We start from the raw sequence: 27,684 nt of genomic DNA, 5'->3' as shown, positions 1-27,684 counted from the left end.
TAAGGACCATACTTTCCATCAAAATAAGCAGAGATGTAGAAAAGGGAGTTTATTTGTTTCAAATTAAAAACCCAACCCTGCCAAGAGCAGCGTTATAAAGAACAAAATGATCCTTCCCAACCATTTTATACCAGAAGTTGGCATACGCAAGGATCCAATATGAATCTGGTTTTGTACACAAGCCCCTGTGCTCATGTGGACAGTAAGTTATCTCCATGATTAAAAATCAGGTTACAAAAAAACCTTACAGAAAATCCTTAGGATTTGATACTAATTTAAGATAAAATACTTTCAAGTATTATGTTTATGAATTAACTAGAGGGCAAGGTATCATTTAAGGTAACATTGAAACAAAAGCACTATGTTACCCTAAATGACCTTTATAATACAGCTAACTTTCTGCAATCTGTTCAAGATTTCTTTCCTTTACATTTACTTTCTCATCTGCCATGATGTTAAAAAAAACAAACCCAAAAACAAAAGCATAAAAAAATGCATTAAAAAAAGGTTTATGTCTCTCTGAACAAAAAAATGCCTTTTTGACAGTGACCAGGTGAAGCCAGATATCTACCCTCAAGTACCACGACTTGCATCACAGACAGTACTACACAAGGGACAGGAACATCACAATACTATGCCAGAGGATAAATCCAGGGTAACCCCCCAGTAGGCAAAAAAAAAAAAAAAAAAAAAAAAAAAAAAATCCAAAACAAAAAAAAACCCCCAAAAAAACCCTCAAAAGAAGAAACCCCATAGGCTCCCACCCCCCTCTCACCCCAGCTACAAGGGTGACACAAGCACACACACATACAGACACGCAGCTACTGAGTGCAAATGGCAGCAAGTGACTGCAGCAGCTTCCAGGGAAGCTGCACCATTTCAACCTACACAGATAAAAGATTCTATGTTTAAAAAAAGAAAAAAAAATTAGCACCAAGTAAAAGGTATTTTCTTATCCCCAGTAGCTGACGTCAAAAAAACAAACCTATGAGGACCTCCAAGAATATTCTGAAATAACCTTCAGTTTTACTCTCATCTGTATCCTTGCAGTTGGAAACCTAACATTAGTGAATTAAAATGCTCAGTCTGCTTGGCATTTTAAAGGCTAGAAGCACTTCTTTACAGAAATGTGGAAACCTGAAGTGAATCTTCAGATTTAACCTGTAGATACCCAAGGACAGTGCAGAGGGGGTGCTTGTGTCCACTCCTCCTTCCCAAAGTCACACTGGGGACACGTGAGGCTGAGCACAGCATCCCTCTGGCTATGGAAATGCTACAGACCTGTCCTGGTGCCCTGCCTGCAGCAAGGACCCTGAGTGTGCCCAGTGTGGCACCAACCTGGCCAAGGTGTGAAACCAAAACCGTGAAACCAAAACAGTGAAACCAGAACAGCCCCAACTTTTGAGGACAGTATTACACCACAGACCTGATTTGTACCTGCAAACAGCACAATGGAACAAACCCAGAGAGACCCCGTGCCCTGCTCTGACAGTGCACTGCATTTCCCCTCAGAAGTTAAAGGACAGAGTTGTTTTAGGGTTTTTTTTAATTAAAAAAAAAAAAAAAAAGAAGTAGAACATTCTATTAAAATACCACAGATCATATGGGTAATTCAGTATTTTAGTCAAGGCAAAATATGAATAGTTATAAAGTGAATTTTCCAGTGGTACAAGATGGAAATTAAGTAACTTGAAAAAAAAAAACTAAAGCTGACTTCATATAACCATCTACTGGAGTTGCCTATTTAAATAATTATAAAATTATGCTAATAAAAACTAAACAAATAATACACAGATCAGGATATATGTATTGACTTACTAGCATCTTTATAAAAATTTGAAGATATACACAAAAACACATCAACATTTATGGAACCATATCCATTTAAATTTAGATAAGACAACACAAAAAACTAACAAATAGCTAAGATGTGGTTGACTGTAAGCACTTTGAGTAGCATTTTAATTTTAAAAGTTCAATATTTACATACTACATTAAATGCCTTCTCTTTTTTTTTTTTCCATTTTGCATCATATTGTGGATTTACTACAAAGAAAGAACAAGATAATGGTTGCAACAGATCTTCCAGGAAAGTTAACTTAAAATGCTCAGATTTAACTCTGTGCTGGAAGAGAACACATCAAGAACACGTCTGTCTAGCTTTACTTCTACTGCCTTTGGGTTTTTTGGGAGGAGACAACAAATGGATCTAAAGGAGCTGTATCATCCAAACCAATCAATGCCAAGAGATCCACTTTTAAGTTAGGATTTGAGAAGTTAGAGAACACAAACATTTTCAAAAATGACTCACCTAGCTGCTACTTTTGCTACTGAGGTTTTTAGGATATTAGAGATATGGTGACAACACAGGGTGTGGGTATGTATGTATGTGTATAATAAAACAAGTATAGACATACATACATATGGCATGTTTACATGAAGGAAGGTACCCAGGCACTGCAGTAAGCAGCTGAATTAACCCCCAGCAATCCACCCATACTCTGTCTATTGCACAAGCAATAATCTGCAACTGCTGTTAAAAAGGATGCATCTACTCATTAAACAGACATTGCTCACATCACTCCTTCATTTAAATAGATATGAGGCCATTTTGTATCTTTATTCCAAAGCCACACATTTGTCTCAAAAAAAAAAAAAAATTAAAAACCCAACTGAATAAAAATTTTTAAAACTTAAGTTGGCTGAACCTCAGGCTCTTTGGGATGGATTCAAAACCCAAAGCAGGAGCATTTCTACAAACCTCTTTGACTTTTGAATCAAACCCATATTCTTAGGCTCCAAGAAACCCTCTAACCCCAATAATGTTTGCTTCTGACAGGACAGCTGATCAACTGCAGATGTTCCTACTGCTGAACTCAGCTGCTGGCCTGTCTGGTGTTTGCATCTATCCCACATTTCCAGACATGCACTACTATAACTCCACTCTGAGATGTCTCCTTGTCCTGCTCACTGCAGAGAAGCTGCTCCCTAACAGTGGGATGAGCAACAGTTCAATGCCTTGTTTTAAAGAAAAGCAGTTATTTCTTAAGAATAGAAGTGACATAACCTGAGGAGGCACCAGGGCTGATGGTGTGAGGGGTTAAACAGCCTGGGCTGATCAATCTGCAGCTCTCTGGGGCTGGTGCCACTGGGCACTTCCTACCTGCAGCTCATGCTCTGTCCTGGGCTTGGCTCTACCCCAAAGCACTAACAGCACTCATGTACAGCAACTGTGGCTGTCACTAAACATTACACATGAATCATACAGGTGGGTGTAAATTTTGCTTCCATGAAAAGATTCTCATTCTGTGACTGTGTCCTGTCACTAAGTTTCAAATGGACTTAAAGAGTATTTCCTAAGCACCATGTTACTCTATGTTATTTCAATGAACAGAAAGCAGGTCTACTTAGAAGACTTTTGACAGTACTTATTCCCTCAATATTTTTGGTAACTTTTACTTAATTGAAAATCTGGATCAAAATGGAAGAAAGCCAATTAGGTATCTGTGCCATTAAGTCATCAAAAAAAAAGATACTATTAAAAAAAGGTCTATAAATTTGCTTAGCTCATCCCTTCCAGCTTGGAATGCCTATTTTGGACCCCATTTACAGCTCTTTTATTTCACACCCATAGTGTTTTTTGCAGTCACTCAGGTAACAAACCTACAATTCTGGAAGTCCCCCCCTTCAAAAACTAGGTGGAGTGCTTAAGCGTTTTCTTAAAATAAAGCATGAAGCAAAACATGGTCTAAAAACTAAGGAAATGTTCATAAAAACTGGAATCCAATATAAAGATGACATTTTAATAAGTTTATTCAGAAGTAACTGAAAAAATTGTTCCTTTGGCAACCCCGTCTGGATGGTTCTAACCAAAAGGAAATATTACGAATTTTACTTTGAATAAAATATAAGCTCCTTAATGTTTGCATGGCATTTTTGGGAACTGACATGTTCACCAGGAGATTCACAATGTCCTTATAGTCCTTTATGTATCAGAAACACCACATCAAAACAAGTTCTTTCAGTTATGGGTTTCTTACTGTCCATCATTTATCACAAAATAAATCTCAAAAAAAAAAAAGCCTGATCAAAATAAAGCACGAGGCAACCATGAAACACTAGCCCAAAAGAACTATCAGGAATGCACCACTCTTCCTGAATAACATTTTTGAAGTGACCCACCAAATATTTCTTTTTCCTTGCATCTAGCAGAATTATTTAAAACAACCTAATTACAACTCTGAGTTCACTACCCCACAATGCTACTGAAGGACGAAGATCCTTGTTTTTAAAAACCAAGGGAAAATACAGCAGTGTTATTCCTCCTACAAAGGGTTTCAGGAAATAAGTGGAGTTGGAAAGAGATGGAAGGCTATGTTGGAACAGAAAAATGCAAAGACAGACTTATTTACAAAAATCAAAACTACAATTTTCCAGTGTCACCTCCAAAGCTTCTCAGCAAACTGCTATTCAGCAAAGCAGACCATGTTCAAATCTATGCAAGAATACCTTCTGTGCTCTCAGGTATACAATGCAACTAATTTGTTTAGAAAAATGAGTTTTCATTCAAATACCTTGCACTGAAGATAAGAGCAACCATTATCAAATATTCTTTGCTATGGAGAAAGTTTTTTAAATCTTTCGTTGTAATCGTTCTCTCTCAAGTCACTGTGGTCACACAGTAGCATCTTGAAGAACAATGTCTACATGCATTGAAAGCATTTTGAAAAAAAAAAATTCTCTAATTCCATGTGGTTACAACAGAATGTGAAGAAACCGAACAGAAATTCCACCTTTGCAGATCCTCTGGAATTCACCTCTCCTGGAGGTCACCTTGGTGCTTGCTGTAATTCAAGAGAGCAGTTACAGACTGAGCTGACAGGGCTCCCAGCCCTATGGACTTCCCACTGTGAGTCTGTAGCTCCACAGTACACTGAGGCAGGTGCAGGGGCTTCTCTCAGCAGACATCACTCCACAATCAGTGCCACGTTGATGTGGGACAGATCTATCATGTGCCTGTTAAAAGTTAAAAGAAAGTTAAATGTGGTGCTCAGACTGATTCTGGCACGGAGCTTCTATGAAGGTCACTTATTGAGAGATGCTTGATTGGATTAAAGAAACACTGAGCCAGAGGAGACTGATTTTATCTTCTGAAAGGAAGGAAGGAATCAGGGGCAGCAGCAATGTTTCATTATTTACCTGTGGAATTTCTGTTGAAATGCTAAAGCATGTGCTGGCTCCTTGAATTTTGCTATGGCTTTCCGTTGTTGAGGGAGCATCTGTAAACTCTGCAGAGACAAAAAACCAAAACATAGTTTAAATATTCACTTCAAGATCCACTTCACAATAGCCCCTCATTTTGCATGAAACCCACTGAAATGCTGTTGCATTTCTTTATTCAGAAATATATTTCTATATAAATAAAAGAATAGACTGGAGACTTCTGAGACTGCAGTCGGGGTCCCAGATGAGGGTGTTTGAGTTGGTATTATTTCCACCTGGAAAACCCAGACCAGCACTTGTTAAGCAAAGGTGACAACTCTTCAATTCAATCTATGCAGGTGAGCAAAACCCCACAGCCAAACTCCCACCAAGTAAGGAGGATTCAACTGGTCAGGGCTCAAGTGCCCACCCAAGCACCTGCAGTCATTTACCTGATGTACGTTAAGGGATCAGGGTTTTCCATAGGTTAAAGAGGGCAGAAACATAAAAAGTTCAAGTTCTCTCAACTGCATACCTTCACACTGTTTTAATAAAACAAGTGGCCAGCTTTTGACAGATACCACCACAAAACCCCACTGAGATGGATTAGGTCACCACATTCAAGTCCTCCATACAACACACATCTCCCCACCTGAGTCGTGCCTCCCATACCATGAGAGCAGCAATTCACAACACTTGAACAGTGACAAACCCCCTAGGTGGCACTGAGCTCTCCAAACTGACAGCACACCTCAGCTAGGGCTCTGGAGAACTCATGAACTTATTCCCTGCTTGCAGCAGCAAGTACAGGGCAGGCTGATCCCAGAGAGAGTCCTGTGGCCTTGGTAAAGAGATGTTTTCACACTTAGGAAGATCAAACTTTATGCTGTGAGTTAGCCCTTCAGTTATAATAGAATATTTTTTCCAAAAGATACTTCAGAAATTCAAGAAGATGAAGCTTTACACATTAAACAGCTACATATCCAACAATGAGTGAGAACATCCAGCAAGTATTCAGCATCACAGAATACTCAGGATGGAAATATGATCCTGAAATCCTGCTGCCTGTGAACACAGGCCAGAGATTTCAGAGTAATGAAGTTAAAACATCTGAAAGCTTCAATCAAAATTTCACAGTTCCACAGTGATTCCAACATCTCACAGAAAGTTCTGGATGTTTAATAGCCTGTGCTGCAGCACATTAAAGACAGAATTGCTCTGATTCAGCTTCCAGTAGTTCTTATGGCTTTGGATGCAGAATAAAGAATTATTAACATTCTACTTTTCTCTGAGTTTCTATAGGCAATACAGTTTAACATTGAGATTTAGATATATATACACATACACACATATACATATGGACACCTTAAAATTTTGCTAGATTATGACCTCCTGATGGATAAGAATGAACATAATTCTTTATTCCTGCCTTTTGCCTGGAATTCAGCTGCATGCCCCACACTTGGATGATTCCAGCCCTCTGATGGTCAGTCTAACTTGACCTTCAAAAATTCTCTACCCTCATCTAGACTGTTAAAGAAGTACCACAGATGTTTAGAGAAAGCAATGATTCCTTGGGGAACAACATACAACCCACTCAATACATTTTGAGGGTGACAAACTTTGGTATCTCTTAGTAATCTGTTCTAATATGTTCCCTGTCCATTCAATCTAATGGAGCATTTTAAGAAAGATGTCAAATGTCTAAATGAAATTTGCTATTAAAATTGTATACTTCTATCTTTTTTGAACACTTAAGACTCTCTTGGTAAGATGTGTATTTAACAAGAGCCACAGCACCTGATAAGTCGTATTTCTTTGTATCTAAACCTGAGAATTCAGCTTTGCCACTTTCTATAACTTACCTATCTGTGATTTTGAAGCAATTAATTTTGCAACTTCTTGTAACTGACAGAAAACTTTCCTCTCTTCAGGAAAATCACAGATGTTTAGTATTTCCACCAGCCTGTGATTTCAAAGTGAAAGCTGAGTAAAAGTTAAAGGATTCAGCAATCTGATAAGCATCAGCAGGTTAATTTTCATTTTATAGTTTTTGGAAAGCTGCTATGATGAAAAGGTATACCTAAATCACTGCAATATCTCTGTTTCTGAGCTGGTAGAAATAGGATTTAGCTTTAAAAAAACCCCCTCAGTGGATGATTTTTCTATCTTTCTAAATCAGAATGCTCTTGACACAGTTAAGTACATTTTGCCATCAAGAATGCAGTCATGCTGCAGAAAGCAGCAGTGAAAGACCTGGATAAAGCTCAATGCACCTGCAGGTTTATCTGCAGGAATAAGTGACAGATGCTGAAGTTTGTGTTCTCCTCCCTTACTGATCTCACTTTTTTATGATTTATAGAACTAGATCTTAACACACATTTTCCTGACACCACTTTTCTTGCTTAGAAAGAAAGAACCACAATCTAAGTAAGTCCTGTCACTGAGGACTATGCTTAGAAGACTAAAAATTAAACACAGCCCTTAAATAAGATTTTGAAAGAACAAACTTTAAGAGTTGTCAACAAAGGTATCTCTAAATTACTAAAAAACTAAAAAAAACCAACCAAACAAAAAATTTGTTCCTTTAAAAGAAGTCAACACTTCTAGTAGGATAAAAACAGATTTGAATCACTAGAAGGATGAATATTTCAGTGAAGAGTTCAACAAGAGGAACTGTACAAGAACTCAGGGATGCATCCTTGCAGCTGCACCCTGCATGTCCTGCTGCCAACTGCTTCCCTCCCCTCTCCAGACCACTCTCAGCTCTCCTGCTGCCAGCTGATCCTCCCCACAATGTCAGGTCTCACTCAACTACCACAGCAGATTCTCCCAGTGCTTTAAGCTCCAGACCCCTGTTGTGATCAGCTGAAGAAGAGAAGCTCTGTTTGGTGGCTTTTCCCACAAGAACTGAGCTATTATTGCATTAATATTCTTGAGAGGTACAAAAGCAAAATTTGATTTTGCAGTTTATACAAGCATGATGATGAATTATTAACAAGTTTCTCAGTAATTAGCATGTAAAAAAATTGACTAAAGGAAGACATTCTGGTGTTGTACAGACTTATTAAGAAAATTAGGCAAAGCATCTAAATATTATTATAGATAACTCATTTATACTTTCTTATGAATTAATAAGTTTATTGACTGACTAGTTTGGGTACTGTGTTCTTACACTGTAGGACTGCTTTATTTTCTGAAGTAAAACAAAAAAGAAAAGCAATAAAAACACAAAACACTAAATGCATTTTAATACTCAACTGCTTTGGCAACAAGGCATCGGTTCTTGGGTAAGTTTACTCAAAAGCATCTTTATCAGATTTAATTACACTGGTCAATTGGAAACAAAATCCAACCCATCTGATCCTTCACTGAACTGTCTAAAGATAACCCATCACCCTGCCTGGGTAAGGCAGCATCTTCTCAATTGCTGCAGTTACACATACCTAGATTTAAAACCAAGAATTAAGGACTGCCAAACAAAGGATAAACTAATGCTACACAAACATTATTGTTCCAGCTGGAAACTTTCTGGAAAAAAAAAAAAAGGGTTTAATTTAAATTCTCAGCCTCTGCAGTGCTCAGACTGTCAGCAAAAATTATGCATAATCACTTCATGTTTGTTAAGGTACATGAGGTATATATACCTCCTCTGGGTATAGATTAAAAAAAAAAACCTTCTGTTTTTGTTTTAACAAGAGACACTCACTAAGCTAAGTTACTCTGAAGATGTGACCACAGCCTGAAATGCCACCATCTCTGCCATGTTTTCAAACAAACCCTCATCTATCATGACTTGCAAGTGTGAACATTATGCATTCAGCTAACAAAGATTTATTTATGTTCTGATTTTGGGACAATACCTTCTTACTTAACTAAACAAGCTCTGAGTTTTATGTTTTAAGAACATTGATTATAAGGCACACAACACATTCACCACAGGTGTAGGTCCTAAGCAGACAGGCTGGGCATAGAAATTAAGAGCTCCACTTCAGCAGAAACTGAAGTAAAATTATTGCATGTTCATCCTACTGCATTATTTCTGTCTTTTCAAATTTGGGGTGATTTGAAGTTTAGAGTTGATCCTACATTTAGATGGTGTTAACAGCTGTCAGAAAAAACCACTCCTTTTGTACCCTGTGGTATTTTATTAGCTCAAAATATTCAAGGCATTATCTCAAAGACTTACTGCATCAGCTTCTGCTTTTGTTGATTCCAAACACACAAACTAGGAATATACATCCAAAAATTCATTCATTTTGCAACTCTTAATCATGTTACCTTGCTAGTTTAACTTAATTATTTTCATCCTTTTTGAATAATTTGGCAGCTGGTTTTTTTTCAGTGATAATATTCAACAACCCCTCTTCTCTTTTGAAAACAGAAAACTCACCAGTGGTGAGTCCATCCTGAAGTTGGTTGGCATTGGCTCCATCAGACACAGGGGAACCTTCAGGCAGCTTCTCACAGAAGCCACCCCTGCAGAGCCCCAGTACAAAAACGTGGCCATGCAAATCCAATACACATTTCTCAAAAGTAATTCAGTGTGCTGGTTTCAGACCTGAGGCAGCACCACAAAGCAGCTACAAGCACCACACAGGACTAATAACAGCTGATTTTCATTTTCAAAGAACAAATACTCCTACAGCAATCCTTGGTGTTATGATCTTCATTGTAACAACAAAATGTGTTCTATGTTTCCCAAAAGCATGAAACCTCAATTTGATCAGAGTTTGGTTTTATTCTGTGACCTACAGATGTTGGAAGGCCAGTGGTGGGAGGCAGGGCAGGATGCAGCACTGTCTCTGGTTCCAGCAAGCATCACTCATTTAATGGGAGGGCCCTCACTGTCCCTCCACAGGAGACTTCCCTATTGCCACACTGCAACTCCAGAATCTCCCATCATGAGCCCCTAAACTGAAATACCACAATCCTCCCAAATGTCACAGCCCTGAGAAAACAACTTCATTCACATCTTCTCTTTCAGTTGACCTAGTCAGATGTTCACCAGAGGATGAAAACCTCTTCTGGGATCCACTCAGGTGGAAAGGATTGACAATACATACAATAACTTGCAAGGGATTTCAAATGACTGGTTACTTTAGAGATTTGGCTGTAGAGATCTACCATGCAGCACTTCCTGATAGCAGCCTGAGGTCACAGGTATTCTGAGCATGTTCCTGTCTGACTCTGGTGAACAGAGATTACATTCTGACATATTTCTAGCATTAAAAATAAAAAGCTAGTTTATAGTGAAGAAGAGTATTTTACATGGAAGGGATTTAGAAAGCAAAGAGCTCATACTGATCATGACTGTCTCCTTTTTCTGCTTAGGCACTGCCATGGGAAGATGCAGATCTTAGGCTGAATGGAAAGTTTAAGAAACTCAGTATTTAATAATCATACTTTTTATTGAGAGCTTGCTTACAAGCTGTTTTAAAACATATTTAACTCAACAACTTAAACAAATAATCAGAAGTTCTGGCTTTTACTGCAACTGAACTATTACCAACCAGTGACTAAAGCATGAATATCATAAAAGGATCATTCCCTCTGAATATATTTCCTTAAGCCTGAAGATCTACACTGCCCTCAAATTTCTCCTCTATCCAAGCTCTGTAATTAAATTTGCACTACCTTGTACAATATCAAAATAGCCAGTATGATCACAGCAGCACATTAATCTCTAGTAAAGCTCCACTGCAAAACCAAGGGCCTTGAGACAAACAGCAGGACATTCTCAAGTACACAGGAAGAGACTGTGTGCAGAATGCAAACACCTTTGACACCAAAACTCTCAGATGTTACACAGAGAGTATGAAGTTAAAAGGGAGGTAACAGAGCACTGGGAGATGGAATCCAAGCAGGCAGGAATGAGACTGGGGGAAGCACTCGTTTCAGCTATAGGAGACACATGGGAAATGAGTTTCCTCCTTTAACTAATTTCTCTCACTGAAGTAAAAGGACTATCCAGCAGACCATATGTTCAGTTTACCAGTAGGTTTGGGATTAGGAGTGGCAGCTCACATAAAGCTGCTAAAAATCAAGTCTATGCAAAAAATAAAGCAAACTTCCCCAGCTAACATCATCTCTAGTGTGGGACCCAAGCTGCTCTGGAACAAGTCAAATAGCAGCACAGCAGGCACCTTCTGAACAGAAAGATCAGACTCTATTTTTTTCTTCTCTCCCATCAATAAATGCAGATGTGTTTTCATCGCCCTCACAGTCTCCCAACACCTGAAGCATCTTTCCTGGCAGTGACACTTCCCAGCCATTACCAGCAGGCAGAGAGGCTGGGACAGAATGTTTTTATTTCACCCTCAGCTGTTGCAATTGATCTCTTTCACCTTCTGTTGCTCCTTCCTTCTTTTCTGCCACCTCTGACTTCTTCCTATCTGCCCTCAAAAGTATTCAGCTTTCTTTTTCCATTTGCAGGGTGTCATAGGGAAAGGCTGTTCTGTCCCTGAGCTGGGCATCTGTCACTCACACACAGCTCCACAGCAAGGCTGAAGTGGACAGACAAGGAGCAGGAGCTGCTCTTCTTTCCCCCCAGCCCCAAGGAGAGAGCAGGACTGGCCATCTCTTTTCCCATAGCTTCTGCAACAGCTGGAAATGTTTTCACATGTAGAAAGACCAAAGTGTGCCCCACACCAGCTTGAGCACCTTATGCCAGAAGAGAATCCCCCTGCTGACCTGCAAGAGCACCCATGTTCTGGGTGTGTGCATCCATGGCATTTCCACTGCTGCCTCTGTGAACTCAGACAAACCCAGCACTTGGGATGCAGCCAGGGCAGGGCTGGCTGTGGCTGCCTTTACACCAGCTGAGCACTAGGTAGCACTGTCACTCCAAGAAAGCAAAGGCACATCAGCACTGGAACTGCTTTTCCTTTCCCAGATCAGAAATGACAGTGTTAGCAGAGTAAAAACCTTTATCTACAGAACTATTCAAAGTACACCTGCAATCCCAACATTCTCATTATTTCTGATATATAACAGTCTATCTTTCCTTTTTTTCTCTTTTAAGCATCAGAATTTATGATCTTAAATCTCCACAAATACTGAGATTTTGCACTGATGTTTTATTTTTGCATCTATGTGATGTAAGAAAACATAATTAAAGATGATGATGATGAAATCCTTCCAAAGAACAATTCCCTCAGTACTCAGATTACCTGGAGATCTAGAAAACGCTCTACTCCACCTGCCACCATCCTTAAAAAATTCATCTGAGGGTGGCAATAACTAGATGAGCACAAGTCTCTTTACACAGTATAAACATTAAACCTAGATTCAAGAGCACAAAAAAAAAAAAAAACCAACCAAAAAAACCCTGAGTGCTGTTTCTCATGACCTTTGCAACTTATTAGTAATCTACTTTATCAAGCGGTTCCGGATGGATGTGCATTGAATGTCACTGCTCCACCACTGTCCTCAGGAGGCTTTAGCTTAGTGATGTGCTCAGAAATCTTCTGTACTTTCCAACACTCTGGAATACATGATTTTATTTTTAACACATAATTATTTTAGAATCAGCAATGAGATTTTACTACAGGTACATTATTTGCTTCTGAAAGCTTATCCTCTCCACAAAGATTATGACAGCAAAGTGTTATGCTGAAGGAAGTGCTTCTGCTAATTTCATCATGTTTGAGTTGTAAAAGGCAGCTATAATAAAGGGGATGTTCCTGGAGCCCAGAAGATTTTAATATAGTCAATGTCAAGAGAATCTAATGGTATTTTATTTTCCTGTGTTAATAATAGAGCACCTTTAGTGAAGTGGGATGAGAATTAAAAAGTTTTCAGTGATCAGGCAAAGGTATTTGAAAGGTTATATATGGGAAAAGATAATTTTCCCCATTTCTAGAGTATGGGAAGGAAAAATGCCAAATTTCCAACTTCAGCTCCAAGTTTCCCCCATCCTGTCTCAGGCATGCCCAGTTATTCCCAAGCTGTGACTCACAGAATACCACAATAAAAGCTGAATGGCAAAGCCTGGAGCACTGAACATCATAAACTGAGGGAAGTTTTCAAGGTCTGTGCAAGGTACTTGTACCTCAAGAATGATAGTGACAATAAAAAACTAAAAATAAAACCCCAAGTCTTTTGGACCCAGAAAAGCAAAGTAATCTCTTCATCCATATTAACTCCATTGATAGATTATAGACTTTTCCCACAACTTAAAACTGTTATGCCAGCAAATATTCACTTTCTGAGGAAAGACACACAGGATGATCACACTGTAACAAATTGAGGATATTTGGCAATGAGAACTGGTGGGAGATCAGTTCCTTTACAGATGCCTCAGCATTAAAGGAGATTAAGTACAGGTCCTCCACCAGGTGGGACAAGTGCTCATGGTCTATTCTTATTGTCAAAGAAAAAGGAGATTCTTGGAAGTATTTCTTCCTCCTCAGTACAGCCACTCCCATATTCACATCCTGACTGCAGCAGAACTTGATAAACAAGATCCTCAGATTTCTGAGCTGTGTTTGCACCTTGCTTTGAAGAGATGTTTAACATCAGAGATGTATGTCCTACAGTTTGTGAATCCTTACCATTAACAGGGATTTGGGGGTTGGATATTTGTCATTTCAAGACACTATCCAGGTATGAAGAAAACTCCTTAAGTTTTGATTTAAATTTCCTTCACAATTGCAAAAAAATAAGCATGAGTTCAACACACTTATTTCCCCTGGACACAAATAAAATTAAAATCTCGATCTCAAAAGAGTTCAGTTCCTTAAGGAAAATTTCGGTGGATGTAGTCAACAGCTGAAGACAGGATATTCTACATCTTAAAGACTGAGTCAGATAGAACTGACTCACCTTTCCCTCCTCTCACTATTTCTTCAGCTTCATCAGACACCAGCTAAAAACCAGGGCACCTTGCCTAATTTCAACAAAAGCCGCTAGAATTTCACACCTTGCTATTTTCTCACTGCTGCCATCTCCCCAAATGCCTCCTATTTCAGTCTATCAAGCTCCAACACTTCACCTTAGAGGACCAGAGCTCTGCACTACCCAAGATCTGTTTGCTCTGGTCCTTGCCTCTCACACAGGAACCCCCAAAGCCTGCATGGAAAGAGCCCTCCCAGCCACTGCTGGGCTCTCTTCAGCAGCTCACTTCAGCACTCCTCCCTGCAAAATCCCTTACATGAAACACCCATTAAAGGAAGAATGAGGAAATAATTGAGTATCCCTTTGCTATCAGAGCCTCCCAACCCTCCCACCTGCAGGGGATTTTATACAGCACTGAGCACAAACAACAGTTAAAACATGAATTTACAGCCAGGAGAAAATCCACTCGTGTACTTCTGCCTGTATAAAACTAAATGCTCTGGATAGCAACAATGCAGATTTTCAAACATTGTGTTTTCCATTCTTGTCCTACAAGTCACTTAAATTGTTGCTGCATCTTCCTCATTTGGTGCATTAACACTTCTGTGGTACCACCTCTTATGGTACCATTAAAAAACAAAATCAAAAAGCTAAGTATTACAGATGGTGGAACCAGTCTCATATTCTTCTTACAAAAACATCACTTTTTTCCTGCATATCTCACCATTCATACTTGTGAAACATCATTTAGCCTCAAATAAAACAGGAAATTTCCAGCCTTCTACAAGTCAGACTTGAAATTCAAGTGCAGAATTAGCACGAGAGCATTCTGCATCATTAGCTAAATTCAGGCATCTTGTTCAAGTAGTACTACTTCTAGATTTCTTGTAAGGTGAAAATGGATAATGACTCAGAAAGCATAATTTCCAAAGGTACAGTTGATTCTGCTGCAACAATACAAGTTCTGGAGAGCATAGATATGCATCAAATCCCAGTAGAAAATTAGTCATTGTTTTTTCTCCTGTAAGTACATCCTTCTAAATTGGCCTGTGACATTGAATTGAGAGACCAGGGTTTGGACTCTGCTATGAAACAGCAAGTACTGAATACATTTTTTAGCACATTCTCAATAACTTCTCTCAATTGTGAGATTTCCTTGCAGGGTTTCTATTAATCTCCTTCTAATATTCTCATGCAAGATTTAGCAAGTAAACACTGAATAAATGTGCTTTGGAACTGTATGAATAATTTCCAAGAGTACTAGAGAACACGAAGGCACAAAGTATTTTGCGAGAGTAGTTTTGCTTTCCCAAACAAATTAAACCTCTCTGAATTGATGACGTAAATAATTCAGCATTATTCCATTTACTAAATTAGGAACAAGTGAGGCAGAGTGTTCATCTTTAGGAGAGCAGTGTGTTTTGCAACAGATAGATGATCCCAGTAATAAAGAAGTCTCTCAGAACACCTCCAACTCATGCATTGCATTTGTCTGAAAATGTTGTTCCTGCCAAAAGGAAAAATATTTCTCACCTGTATTTTTCATTATTCATTGACTGATTTTTAAATGCAGTAACAACAAATCAGACAGGGCCTCCCTAAGCCTTTCACTGCTTTGAAAACCTCCTGCTTTCCTCAAGTCATTTAACTGACACATCGGTTCCAGGAGGCAGTTTGTGAACAGAAGCTGCACAGCAGACACAACAGTGTGTGCATGTCATAACCTTGCTCACAGGTCCCAATTGAAGAGAACCTTCTAAAAAATTAAGGATCAATAAAATCCTCCAAAGAAGACTGTGTTTTCACCTGAAAAAGTAGAGGATGCTACACAGTATAAAATGTCCACTGAGTCATTAGGTGCTTGTACAGGACTGCAGCGACAGGAAAAGGTAAATGTCAAAAAGGACAGTAGGTGCAAGTCAACAATATGCAAGGACAGCACCCAAAATATATTTGCTTTGATATGACCATCTGGCTTTAACAACCTCACAGAATGGACAGGCTTGTATTGCCTAAGAAAACAACATAGCACAGAAACTCCAAAATGGAGAATTTTGCAGCAGGAATGTGATGGTTAGCAAAATCCTACCGTGCCTCCTGTGCTGCAATATCATCACGGGCTTGTCTTTGCTACCAGGGGTAGCTGGTGTGGGTGGGGGTGCCTTCAAACATAAATTACCAACAAACACGCATTGTATTTAGTGTCAGGGAATTAATTGAGCTTTCCGGAATGAAAGCCTTTTGGCACAAAAATGATAAACCAAGGTTGACCTACCTGAATGGGTCCCACTGACATCAGCAGGTTTTTCAGTTGGACATCAGTAGTTGATGAAGAAAGCCCTTCAACTGACACAATACAGGGCTGAGGTTTGCACTCCACCACTCGCAGGTTCTGTTTATTTGGCATCAAGCGTCCTCGGCCCATCTGGCCTGCTACTCCTCTGCCTCTGCCGTGCATAATGACCTGCCAACAACAAAAGTAACAATATTTTGATTTACTTACCCACTGACTCTGCTTGCTGCACTTGACAGAGGATATAAAAGTTGGCTATTTACTTGAAGACTTGATTAAAGTATACGTTGATTTAAAACAGCTTGTTGCTGTTTGCTGATTTGAAAGGCCACTTATTAACATATTCATCCACTGCTTATACAAACCTCTTCTAGCAGGATAACAAGTTCTATACTGACTTATATATATATATATTTTGCATTCATCCTAGAAGCCTCAGCTCTAGCACAAATTGATCAATCAAGCAGTGGAGGATCTCAGACAAAAAATATATAGCCTGGCTTTCAACACTGATCACATCAGCAGCATGTGCTCAGCTCCCACATTTTGAGTCTGGACAAAAAAACCCAACAGGTGATCCCTCTCCTTTATCTATTCTTAACCCACAGTTGAATTTAATGTACTCACAAGATCAGCAGAGCGCTTCAAGCACCTTCAGTCCCTACTGCTACCAACTCTTGGTCTTTTACCAGAATGGAGTTTTATTCACATAAGGCTAAATAACTTTACAATAACATTTTTCATTCCTCTCTCCTGTACTCTGGAGCAGGAAATGCATGGATTTAATTATTGCAAATTAAATGTTGAACAGTCAGAGAGTGGGAAAATAACAATGAAACAGAGTAACAAACATTAAACAGAGTTAACACTTAACACCCAGTCAACATTCAACAGAGTTTCCTGATGCCTACTTGGAAAGCCCATGACATCAGCAACAAAACTTGTATCCATATGTGAAACAGGAAGATTATGGCCAACAGTTCAAAACCAAGAACTAACTTCAAAGCCAAAATGCCAGCTAGTTTCAAGGAGTGTGCCAGCTTGCAAATGCTGAGAAGGCCACTGCCACCCTGTCCCTTCCCTGCCTCCTACCAGTGTCTGATGAGTGCAAAAATCAAGTTACAAGATCACCAACTGTTCTGAGTGATACCAGCTTTGGGGATCCAGCAAAGAGCATCCTGAAACAGTTGCTGTGTGCTCCTACATATGCAGGAAACAGCTAAAATAAAATCTTAAACACAACTTCAACAAACCACTTGGCTTTAAAGCCAGAAAGCACGTTGGTTACCATCCCCTCCAGTAGCTGTCTCGGGACACACGCACTTCCCCAGGGAGTGCTGAGCTGGCCAGAACGTCAGCAGATGAAGCAACCTGCAGGCACTGCCAGTCTGTGCTGGGTACAAACAAGTCTCTCTAGATTAAAAGCTTTATATGCAATTATGCATCTCCTGGGTCACGCAGCCCTGCGCTAGCAATTGACAAACAGAATGCTGGTTATTAACGGAGTAACACAGCTAGACAGTGAAACTTCTAGCAGCAATATGCATCTAAAAATCACCTTTTTAGGCTGGTGGATTCCCTGGATGTTTTTGACTCCTTGAGGAGCTGGTGAATGGATCTGTGCCTGCTGCTGCTGTTGGTGCTGCTGCATTCCCTTTGTCAATGTGACCTTCCGCACTGGCTGCTGTTTCGGCTCCGGGGGTTGCTGAGGCCGCTGGGGTTGGCCCTCTGGGTGAAAAAAGCCAGCATCCTCTCCCCCCTGCTGAAATCAACAACACAACAGCGGCTCAGTGTCCAGGCACTGCACACCCTCGCCCTGAGCACACTCCTGCCACATTCCAGCTCGCTCACAGTGTCCAGGCTCTGCCTGCTAAAGCAAACTGGTGGCTGCGTGCAAAGGCTCAGCCTGGAAATTGCACCTCAGCCTCAAATAAATCTGTGCTTTCTGAACAGTTACTTTGTTCAGGCTTTATTATAATTATAATGGTCAATCATGTCTTCTCATATACAAAGGAACAAGATGTTTTCACTCCTCTTTTCAAATCATTCTTCCTTCCAGGTTACATGATCTATGGTGTGTGGGTTTTTAAAATTATTTTTCTTTCTTTTTTTAATACAAACAGAGACAGACACATTGCAAAAGGAGGAGCAAAGAACTGCAGAGGCTGGAAGAACCAGGCAAATGCTCTGTTCATCTTTAAACCTCCAACCTCTCTTTAGCTAAAAACTGGTATTTATTTTGAAATGCATACTCATTCTGCCAACTTCTATACCAGCAGCTTTTTAAGCAGCCCCCTTCCTCGGACACTGTACTGATGTGCACTGTATTACTGCATGGTTTCAACAGCAGTATCTATACCTCGACAGGACTTCAACTTTAGACCTCAAATAAATACCAGAGAACATTTTATCTGCAGGGGAAAGGCTCTGACTAACTCCCTAACCAAGCTTTGGTAACCCCACAAAAGCTCTCAAACAGAAGGCACATCTAAGGGAAAAAAGTAAAATATTATGAAAGCATCTTCATTTATATAGGGTTTTCTTTTCCCTTAAATGCTCACAAGCCAAAACTCTTTTGCAACTATAACACATCACAAACCAGAGTTTCATGCTAACTGACACATTTCTTGTGGATAAGGAGACAAAACCCAAGGGTACAAAAGGAACAGACTTATGGCCTAACAGTAAGATTATTTTCACTGAGAATACAAATACCTCTGTACATTAAAGAAAAGCAAAAGAAACACCTCTTGAGGATTGGTTACTAAGCCTCAGCTAAGATTTGATAAGAAATAGTCTGTGGCAAATAGGCCAGTCTCATGTTTGCAAGTTCAGTAGTTCACAACTTACACCTCTAAATCAAGGTTTCTGCATTATAAAGTATATGCAGGCCATAACTTCTAAGGAACTCAAGTACTTAAATCCCATGATAAATGAGCTTCAAACTTCCTTGCACTACATCTCAAAAGCACAATCTGTCACAGGGAATATCCTAAAGCTCATCATGGCATTTGTCCACAATGTCTAAAATGGCAAAGCAATAGAAATCTGCATCTGTCTTTTCCACCTCTAATCACAAACATGATTTTTCCTCTACTGAACTGGATGGCACCAAGTCTTCACTGAAAGTTTTGTATATAAACCTTTGAGAGCAACAATTAGTGAGAAATTATAAAGCTTTCCGTTCAGTTTCTCTTTAATTTGTATTCAAAAATATAAAAGGAAGAGCACTCCTGAAAAACTCAAACAAATGCACAAAACCTTAACAGCATTAAATCCTCCTCATTTTAGTATTAATTCTGATATCAGCATCACCATAAGCTCTATTCCTTCATCAGACAATTTCTTTTATTCAACCCTACAGCAGCTAGAAGATGATGAAATCAAAAGGAACAAAAAAATTCTAGGAGGAATTTAAATGCAATAACTGGGAGTTAAAATCTAATCTCTGCTAAATGCCTGCTGTGAGAACCATAAATATTTGCAACAATTTCTTTCCAAGCCAAAAAAACGATCCCAGGACATTGGAAGAGCATCTTGAGAGCAAAGCCCTCAGGTGCAAAACACATCCAACATGCTCATTACTGAAACTTCAAAAGCAAATAATCATTTCACATAAAAGTCTAGGATGGCCAACAACCACCCAATATTTAACTACCAAGCTCAATTATCACCAAATAAAACTGTATAAACTGAACAGAGAACTGAAACAGAGTCAAAGGCATTAGCATACAACATTGGTTTGCACTGATGAAAAATCTGATGGGGTTTGTTTGCTGCTGTGGTCTCAAATGCTACCATGGGTCCTTGCTGCTACCAAGATGCTTCTGCCAGAGTCTGAAAAGGTGGAAAGCTCTGAACTTTTTAATGAATTGATCCATTTCAGAAATAAGAAAACCTACAGAAAACAATGAAGAAAGGATATGGAACAAGCTTTGCTTGTTCCTGGGAAAATAAGGAAAGGAAAGGCAATTGGATCAATCCCTTGTTTTACATTACTGCTCTGAACATTTACTGGTTTTGAGATGCCTCAAAGAGGGGAAGCAGAGACAAAACTGCAGCACTGCTTCTCAAGAGAGGTCTGTGAGTCAGTGACACAGTGCCTAACAGAGCTGAGTAAATCAGCAAAACATTAGTTCCTGTTCCAGGCAGCCTGGCTTCAACTGAAGATAAAACCTGGTGGTTTTCTTAAAATAAAAACCAAATGTGACTGCTAAGTGACATATGCAAACAAGCAAAACAACACAGAAGAAGCATTTTAGCTACAATCCCTTTTTCACTAGTTAAAGATAGTGCAAGGACAAACACTGTTCCAGCCAAAATGAACAACCTGTGTAGTGGCAAATTACTCTCACCACCACCATCATTCTTTAAACTTCTAAACAAGACAACGAGTGGCTTTTCCAGATACAATTAAGAGTCGAGTCAAGTCAAGTAAAACACCTGAAAAGAGCTTTTTAACTTTTGGATTTAGAGCTACAAAATTACTGACAAGTCACATGCTCACAGGAAAACAGTGACACTTTGGAGGGAAGGACATGCAGTTATAAAGATGACTGTACATGTGCTGACTCCTGATGATCCCTTGTGAGCTGTACAAGGAACTGGCACCAAAACACACAGCAAATTACAGGCAAGCAGGTAAGTCCACTGAAGCTGTACAGCAGTAGCTACCTCAAATGACATCTGAATCACAGAAGCTAAATTGCTAACATCTCTTCTACTTCAAATGTCTCAGATCTAACTCATCTTGAATCAACTTTTGCTTTTCCTAAAATCAATTTCTGCATTGTTATTTTTCATCAGCTTACATCACTGCCCTCCCCAGATTTAAATATGCAGCAACAGAGGGAAGTATTAAAATTTTAAGCCTTCCCATTTCAAAATACATTTTCTTTCCAAGTGTATTTTACAATAGGGCTGCATTAAATCTTTCAGAGATGCATTCATTCATCATCATAGCCTAACATAACTTGATGTACAGAACTTTGACCCAGGGTAGAACACCTCAGTCGACCACAGAGACGTGGGACTGAGTGATACAAGCTCTGATTTTATACTTCAAATTTCCTCTAAAGTCCTATGCAGAAAATGAATGTTCATTCTTTGTCTGCAAATCAATGAAGGAAGAGTGTTTTCCTCTTACTGTCTACTCCCTAATTTCACTATTATAAATCATCCGGAGTTTTGAGCTCCAAATTTCCAAGTTTTACAAAGGGTCTGCATTCCTAAGATCTGGCTAGGAAAGTAACTTTCCTGTTACTGAATTTAAGCTGGAGTAATGAAAATGCCTTTATTTAAGTTGCAGGAGTTCTGTTCAGGGGAAAGTATAGAAAGTATCTTTCAAATTTCAAGTACTGAAATATTGTGAGTGCCAAAACAGGCTAACTTCAAATACTGTGTGTTTATAAACAAAGCTCAAAAGATTGAGGTAAAAGGATTCGATTTACATGGTGAATGTTTTTCAAAACCTCTGCTCTGGAAGAATCTACAGTTTGACCTGAAACTAGACCAACAAAAAGAACTGATGCCTTTCAATGGCCATGACTTTTAGAACCAATTCACTGATACCTATCAAGGCTGTTTTTCATCAGCCTTTCACTATACAGATCTATATATAGTCAGTGTTGTGTTTTGAGCAACATAGAAAGAATTCTGTCAAACAGGAGATCACAAATCTTCTAAAAGCAGAATTTGATGAAGGACTGCTTGAATTTAGCAAGCTAGAGCCCTCTGTCATAATCATCACGACAGTTTTATGATGAAGATGAAGTTTATTTGCCATCAACATTAGCAGGACAAATTTATTTATAACAAATGCTTTAAAATGTACTGATAAAAATGCCTATTGATACTGTCAGAGCTGCTTGCAATTTGACAGATCAAATCTTATTTTCATTCTTAAACCCCATGAAGGAATGGTATCACCAACTTGCATTCTGTAGTGAGCAAATTGATTAATCCCCTTCTATAGAAATCTCAACTCTTGATTACACCTATCAGACGTTAAGCAGCATTATTCTAGAGTGACAACACTTGACAAATTCCCAAACCATTTTTCTCAGCCTTTGTGGCCCTGCTAGCTTGTATTAACCCTGATGAAAAATTAATTTTCCTTATCTTCTGCTAAACCCCAAAATCCAAATCCGCCAAACTGGCAACTCTTTCTGTAAAGGTATTATGAAAACCTCGAAAAGATTAATTGCATGTCTTCAGGTGACATTAAATTAATTTCTGTACTCGTGACAGACATTTGATACTCCGTACTGAGAGGACAGATAACATTGTCAGGATACACACAAGGACAGTGGTGCAGTGTCCCAGGGCAGCCTCTTATGAATTCTCCCTTCGATAAGGCCATACTTCACTGTCATTGGCACTGTTAGTGATCTTGCAGCCCACAGACCTCACTGCACAGGTTTCTATTAACTACCACAATGCTGTGTCTATCCATGTAATCTTTGTAAAGCTAATTCAAAATCCTCCAATAGCAAAGGGATGCGCATGCCGGATAAGGGAATAAATAAACTCTGCTTGATTTGTGTAAAAATAACACAGAGAAGCAAAATGCTGTCAGCTTTTCTGAGATGCATTGCAACTCCAATTCTCTGTAGCACGATGAAGACTTAAATCTTGTAGGGAAATCTCAGTTCAAAACTGTACTGTGATTGATTTCTGGAAAAAAAAAGGAGAAACTCCTCATCAGATTAAATCAATATTTCTAGAAATTAGTACCTTTAAAGCATCACAGTAGTTGGAGAAGAAAAACTTCTTTTCAGTTATTAAATTCATCTTTACTATCAGGACAAGAGAAATGACTATTCATGAGCTATGTAGGTTTCCACAGGTAAACTTGTATTTAAACTGATAGTGCAACTGACCGTAGCAGAACAGAATCTACAAACACAGTTGTGATCCCCACCTAACAAAGAGAAAGAACTGCAAAGCAAAAACCACACAGAACAACAGTGACTTTCATCTAACAATACGAGTATTTTTTCACTGTAGTTATCAGGAACACGTATTAAAAGCAAACCCCTAATAATGAGCTATTTCTCTTTGCCTGGTGCTCCAAATGCTTCACCACTTTGATACAGCTGGCTGACAGACTGGGCTCTGGGAATAGGAAGCCTAATCACTTGCCAAATATCCCACAACCCAGTGACATGACCAAGAACTGTTTCTGAACAGTTGACGATCTGTTTCCAATCTGTCAAATGCCAATGAGAAACACCTGGAGACCTTTTTTTTTTCCAGGCCTTCTAGGACCTTTAAAAGGTTCTTTTGGTTTGTTTTTTTTTTAAAAAGAATTGCAGTGGTTAAGAAAACTGCTTTCCCATCAGGCTAGAAAATGCCACTCTATCAATAGACAACTCATCATTAACAAGTGGTTTAAGACATATTAATGGGCTAGTTTTGACTCAAAGTACACACGGCAATAAGTTACATCAGACTACAAAAGTGATGAAAGAGCCAAATCATTCCCAGTTCACACCAGAGAAAAAAAGACTTCTGATGCTGGTTAGTGACTGAGAGGTTATTTTTCCCAGCCTAAAATTTTTGTATAATCCAAACTTAACCCAAGCAAGAACACAGACTATGCCATAAATAAATAACAGAATAATAAACGCAGAAATAGTTCCCTTCCTGTGATAAAACACTGTTCCAGTGAGTCATGATGTGATGAGTATCTTCTGAGCCTAATGGTCTATGAAAAGTCAGAACAGCAAGAAGAAAATGTCTTGGAGAAAAAGCCTCTAATTCCATTTAATCCCATGTACTAACACAATTCCTGACTGAAGTATCTCCTCATCCACCTCAAAGGAGAACTAAGGCATGGAAAAGGACTGGCCAAAGAGAGTCCCAGCCATACCCATGCTGCATGAAGTTTCACTGGGAGTGACAGAAGCACAGCTTGAATCACACTGAATCACAACTGCATGGTTTTTAGTACCCACCCACTCATTACGAAAAAAATAATAAAAAATAGATGTCAAACCTACAGCAAAATCAAGGTTCTGGAATAGACATGTCTAATAGTCCCAGAAATGCCTTCAGTTTTGTGTTGTCTGCATGATATATAACACATATAAACAATGTTTTAAGCAAAGTTTCCTCGTTTGCTTTTCAGCCTCCAGTCGGAGAGGTTTTTGTACAGAGAATTTTGTACAAAGCCTGGACATGCAGAGAAAAGACCAAGAGAAACATCTCCTGTTGGAAAACATCAGTGGTACAAAACTTGTGATGGCCCAGAGCTGCTGGAGGAGCATCTCCCAGCTGGACACCAGTTATGGCACAGAAAGGCAGTACTGGATACCAGAAATCTGTACAGCTAGAACTCCCCTTCTCGTGCTGTATCTGGCCTTTCTAGTTCATGTTCCTTGAAGCTTAAAACTTCTGGCAAGTTAAATCCCTCTTATGTCCTGCCTGAAGCTCCTGGTCAGTCTTAATAAAGACAACCCCCACTCCCTCCCACCCCAAACATTCCTGACTCAAGAGCCAAACCTCTGCACTAAGAGCCTATTCCAACTGGTCCAACTTTTCAACAGAGGGATATGACTTCTCAAAACGTTAAACTGTACAACTCTGCAAGCTAACCTCCCAAGTAAACAGATTGCATTTTCATATGAAATCTGATTCTTTCTCTTTGTAAAGCACTTCAGTGGTGTCACAGCTGTCTTTATCAGGAAACAGGGCTCCAAGATACTCTGTAACACCAACATCCTACAAATACAAATTCTGCACTATAACATTTATGATGGCAAAGAAACTGTCCTTTGAGACTTAACAAGAGTGACAAGCAACAAACGGCTGTGCTTTCTGGGTGTTCAGGAGCAAGCTGTACTCTCCTTCAACATACAATTTAAAAGTCTCCTGAGGAAAAGGAGAAACCTGTTCTGCAGTCTGCAATAGAAAATACTTTACTGCATTTTAGATCCAAGTTGTCCATAGCAAACTCAGATTCAATTTAAGTAAGTATCTCTTTCTCTTTTCATGCATTTTATGAGAAGCCCATAAAATGCATTACCTGTGTCTGGCTTGGCTGTCACCTTAATTTTCACTCACTAAGTGTGCCCACACATGCCCCTTTATTTCCTTTTCCCAGTAATCAAATATGGCTTAAAGAGTACAGCACAGTCCAACTCCTGACCCCACTCCATGAAACAGTCTGTCTCCATAGGGACCATCCTCACTGGAGGTCTGGGAGGACACAGTCTATTACTCAATTTCAAATGTTCCTACCATGGGTAGGGACACCTTCTCCTAGACCAGGCTGCTCAAAGCCCCATCCAATCTGGCCTTCAACACTTCCAGGATGGAGCATCCACAGCTTCTCTGGGCAACCTGTTCCAGTTTCTCATCAGGCTCACAGGAAAAAACTTCTTCCCAATATCCAGTGTAAATACACCCTTCTTCAGTGTGAACTCCCCTTGTCCTATGTACCACTCCATGCCCTGGTAACAAGTCCCTCTTCAGCTCTCTTGCAGCCCCTTTGGGAAGGTTCTATAAGGTCTCCTTGGAGCCATCTCTTCTCCAGGAAGAACAGCCCCAACTTTCTCATCCTGTCTTTTGAGGGGAGGTGCTCCAGTCCCCCTTACCAACTTTGTGGCCTCCCCTGGACACACTTCAACAGTTTCTCACAATTAAGAAACTAACATCCATTTGTGAAATATTTCCAGAGTGAAATCTTGCAGGTTGTGGCACGCAGAATCTTTCTTCAACAGCATTTACATTACTGCTGCTTCAGAGGTCTTGCCCATTTTGCCATGGTACCTGGGCACTCAGAAAAGGCTCCTGCAGCTCCTCAGCCACTCAGTGGGTGCTGCCCACGCCTCCTTCAAACTGTGGGATACAAATAAACACCAAAGCCATTCTCCCATTTCTTAAAATCTTATAGGACCCTACAGGGCAAGAGTTCCTTGGTCAAGGATTGGGGAAAGGGCTCCCTCATGAACTTCCCATACAAATGCCACAGTTCTTAGTGTTTGCAATTCCTGACATATTTAGATGAAAGGCGCTAAAAAGCTTTCAAGTCAAATATTTTTAATTAATCTTGAACACATACATGCAATTAGAAACATGTACAAACATTTAACAAAGTTGATTGATAAGGTTACATTATCAAACAAGAATCATCTCAATCATTATATTTTTTTCCTTATTTAGAACTCCATATTCATCTCACACTTCCCAGTTGCTTGAAATATGGTCCAAGTTGTCCATCTTCCATTTTCATCTTGTTTTTGCAATCCAATAACTTTTTTTTGTGACAGGCTTTTCAAACAGAAGAACTTGCCAGCCCATTTTTCAAGCTTTTCATATGAAGCATTTCAGGATTTCAGGAATTAGGATACTGCTTGTAACGCAACAGGGAACACCAAATTTTTATGTATTTTTATCTATATATGTATTTATGAAAAAACCCTCATTGTGCAGCCTTCCACAGAGACAAAGATTGGTGTATTCTTGGTGCAGCATAAGAACCAGCATTTTCAGGCCTTTGGGACAGACACACAGCTCTCTGAGCATGGCAGGACATTTTCTGGCTAAGAGAAAAATCATTCAACAACAACATAAGATGACAATGATACAGAGATTTTAGATATTGTAATTTACCACAGAACCTCCAACTAAATAGAAAACATGTTCAGCACATATTTTATATGATCTTAAGATATCTAAGGTTATAGCTGGTACAAACCTGTTCTTCCAGGACTAAAACAACTCTCAATATATTGACCTAAGGAACTCCATTGCATTTGGTACTAGAACTCTTAACAGACAGATTGATGACAGAGAGCCAAAAGAGCACCACAAACAGCCAAGGTATTAGAAAACATGACTCATCAAGAGAGAATGAAAGATATTAGAGCTCAGAAACAGTTGAGATATCTTTAAAAAGAGAGGCACAAAGAGAGAAATTCTTTCCCATCTCCCTTCAAGTATAATACTAATAGTAAGAAATTCAAAATTACAGCAAGAAAATATTATTTGGTCATTGAGAAAATTCTCCTAAATGTACACATTTGATACTGCAACAGATGACCTAGGAAATCTGCAATGAGATCTCAGAAAAAGGTTGGACAAATCTGTCAAGAGTACTACAGAGTTCATCCCCTCCCCTTCAAGACAAATTAGTTCAACACTCTTTTCACCCTTATTTTCTGTAATTTTATGATTACATTTTGAAGTGATTTATTAGGGTGTTTCTTTCCTACATTCTCATTGACTTTATACTTACAACTAACTTTAGGATTGACTTCAGGCTCCTCAGCAAATCTGGCAAGTCTGAGATGCTTTATTAGTAAAATTTACAAGTATGAATTCTCAGTGAATACACTGAGCTCTTG

The 27,684-nt window shown here is 39.2% G+C and overlaps 1 protein-coding gene across 5 annotated transcripts in view; it reads right to left on the bottom strand.

Moving 5' to 3' along the window:
* Positions 1-1,807: 1,807 nt before the first annotated feature.
* Positions 1,808-27,684, bottom strand: part of RBM33 (RNA binding motif protein 33) — a 97,780-nt gene continuing 71,903 nt past the window's right edge. For 2 of the 5 annotated variants that reach the window (XM_079300298.1, XM_079300299.1), the window contains exons 16-19: positions 17,892-18,095; positions 16,316-16,504; positions 5,200-5,288; positions 1,808-5,016 (exon numbers count right to left, since the gene is read on the bottom strand). In XM_079300298.1, coding sequence (XP_079156424.1) covers positions 4,968-5,016; positions 5,200-5,288; positions 16,316-16,504; positions 17,892-18,095 — 531 coding nt within the window. In that variant the 3' untranslated portion in view covers positions 1,808-4,967. Of the gene's footprint in view, positions 5,017-5,199; positions 5,289-16,315; positions 16,505-17,891; positions 18,096-26,368; positions 26,881-27,684 lie in introns of those variants that run through there. The other 3 variants (XM_079300301.1, XM_079300302.1, XM_079300300.1) reach the window with 2 other exon arrangements.

The sequence above is a fragment of the Erithacus rubecula genome (assembly GCF_903797595.1).
Source record: "Erithacus rubecula genome assembly, chromosome: 3".
Classification (NCBI taxonomy): Eukaryota; Metazoa; Chordata; class Aves; order Passeriformes; family Muscicapidae; genus Erithacus; species Erithacus rubecula.
Note: the sequence above shows the minus strand (reverse complement) of the source record. Positions and strands in the feature narration are given on the sequence as shown.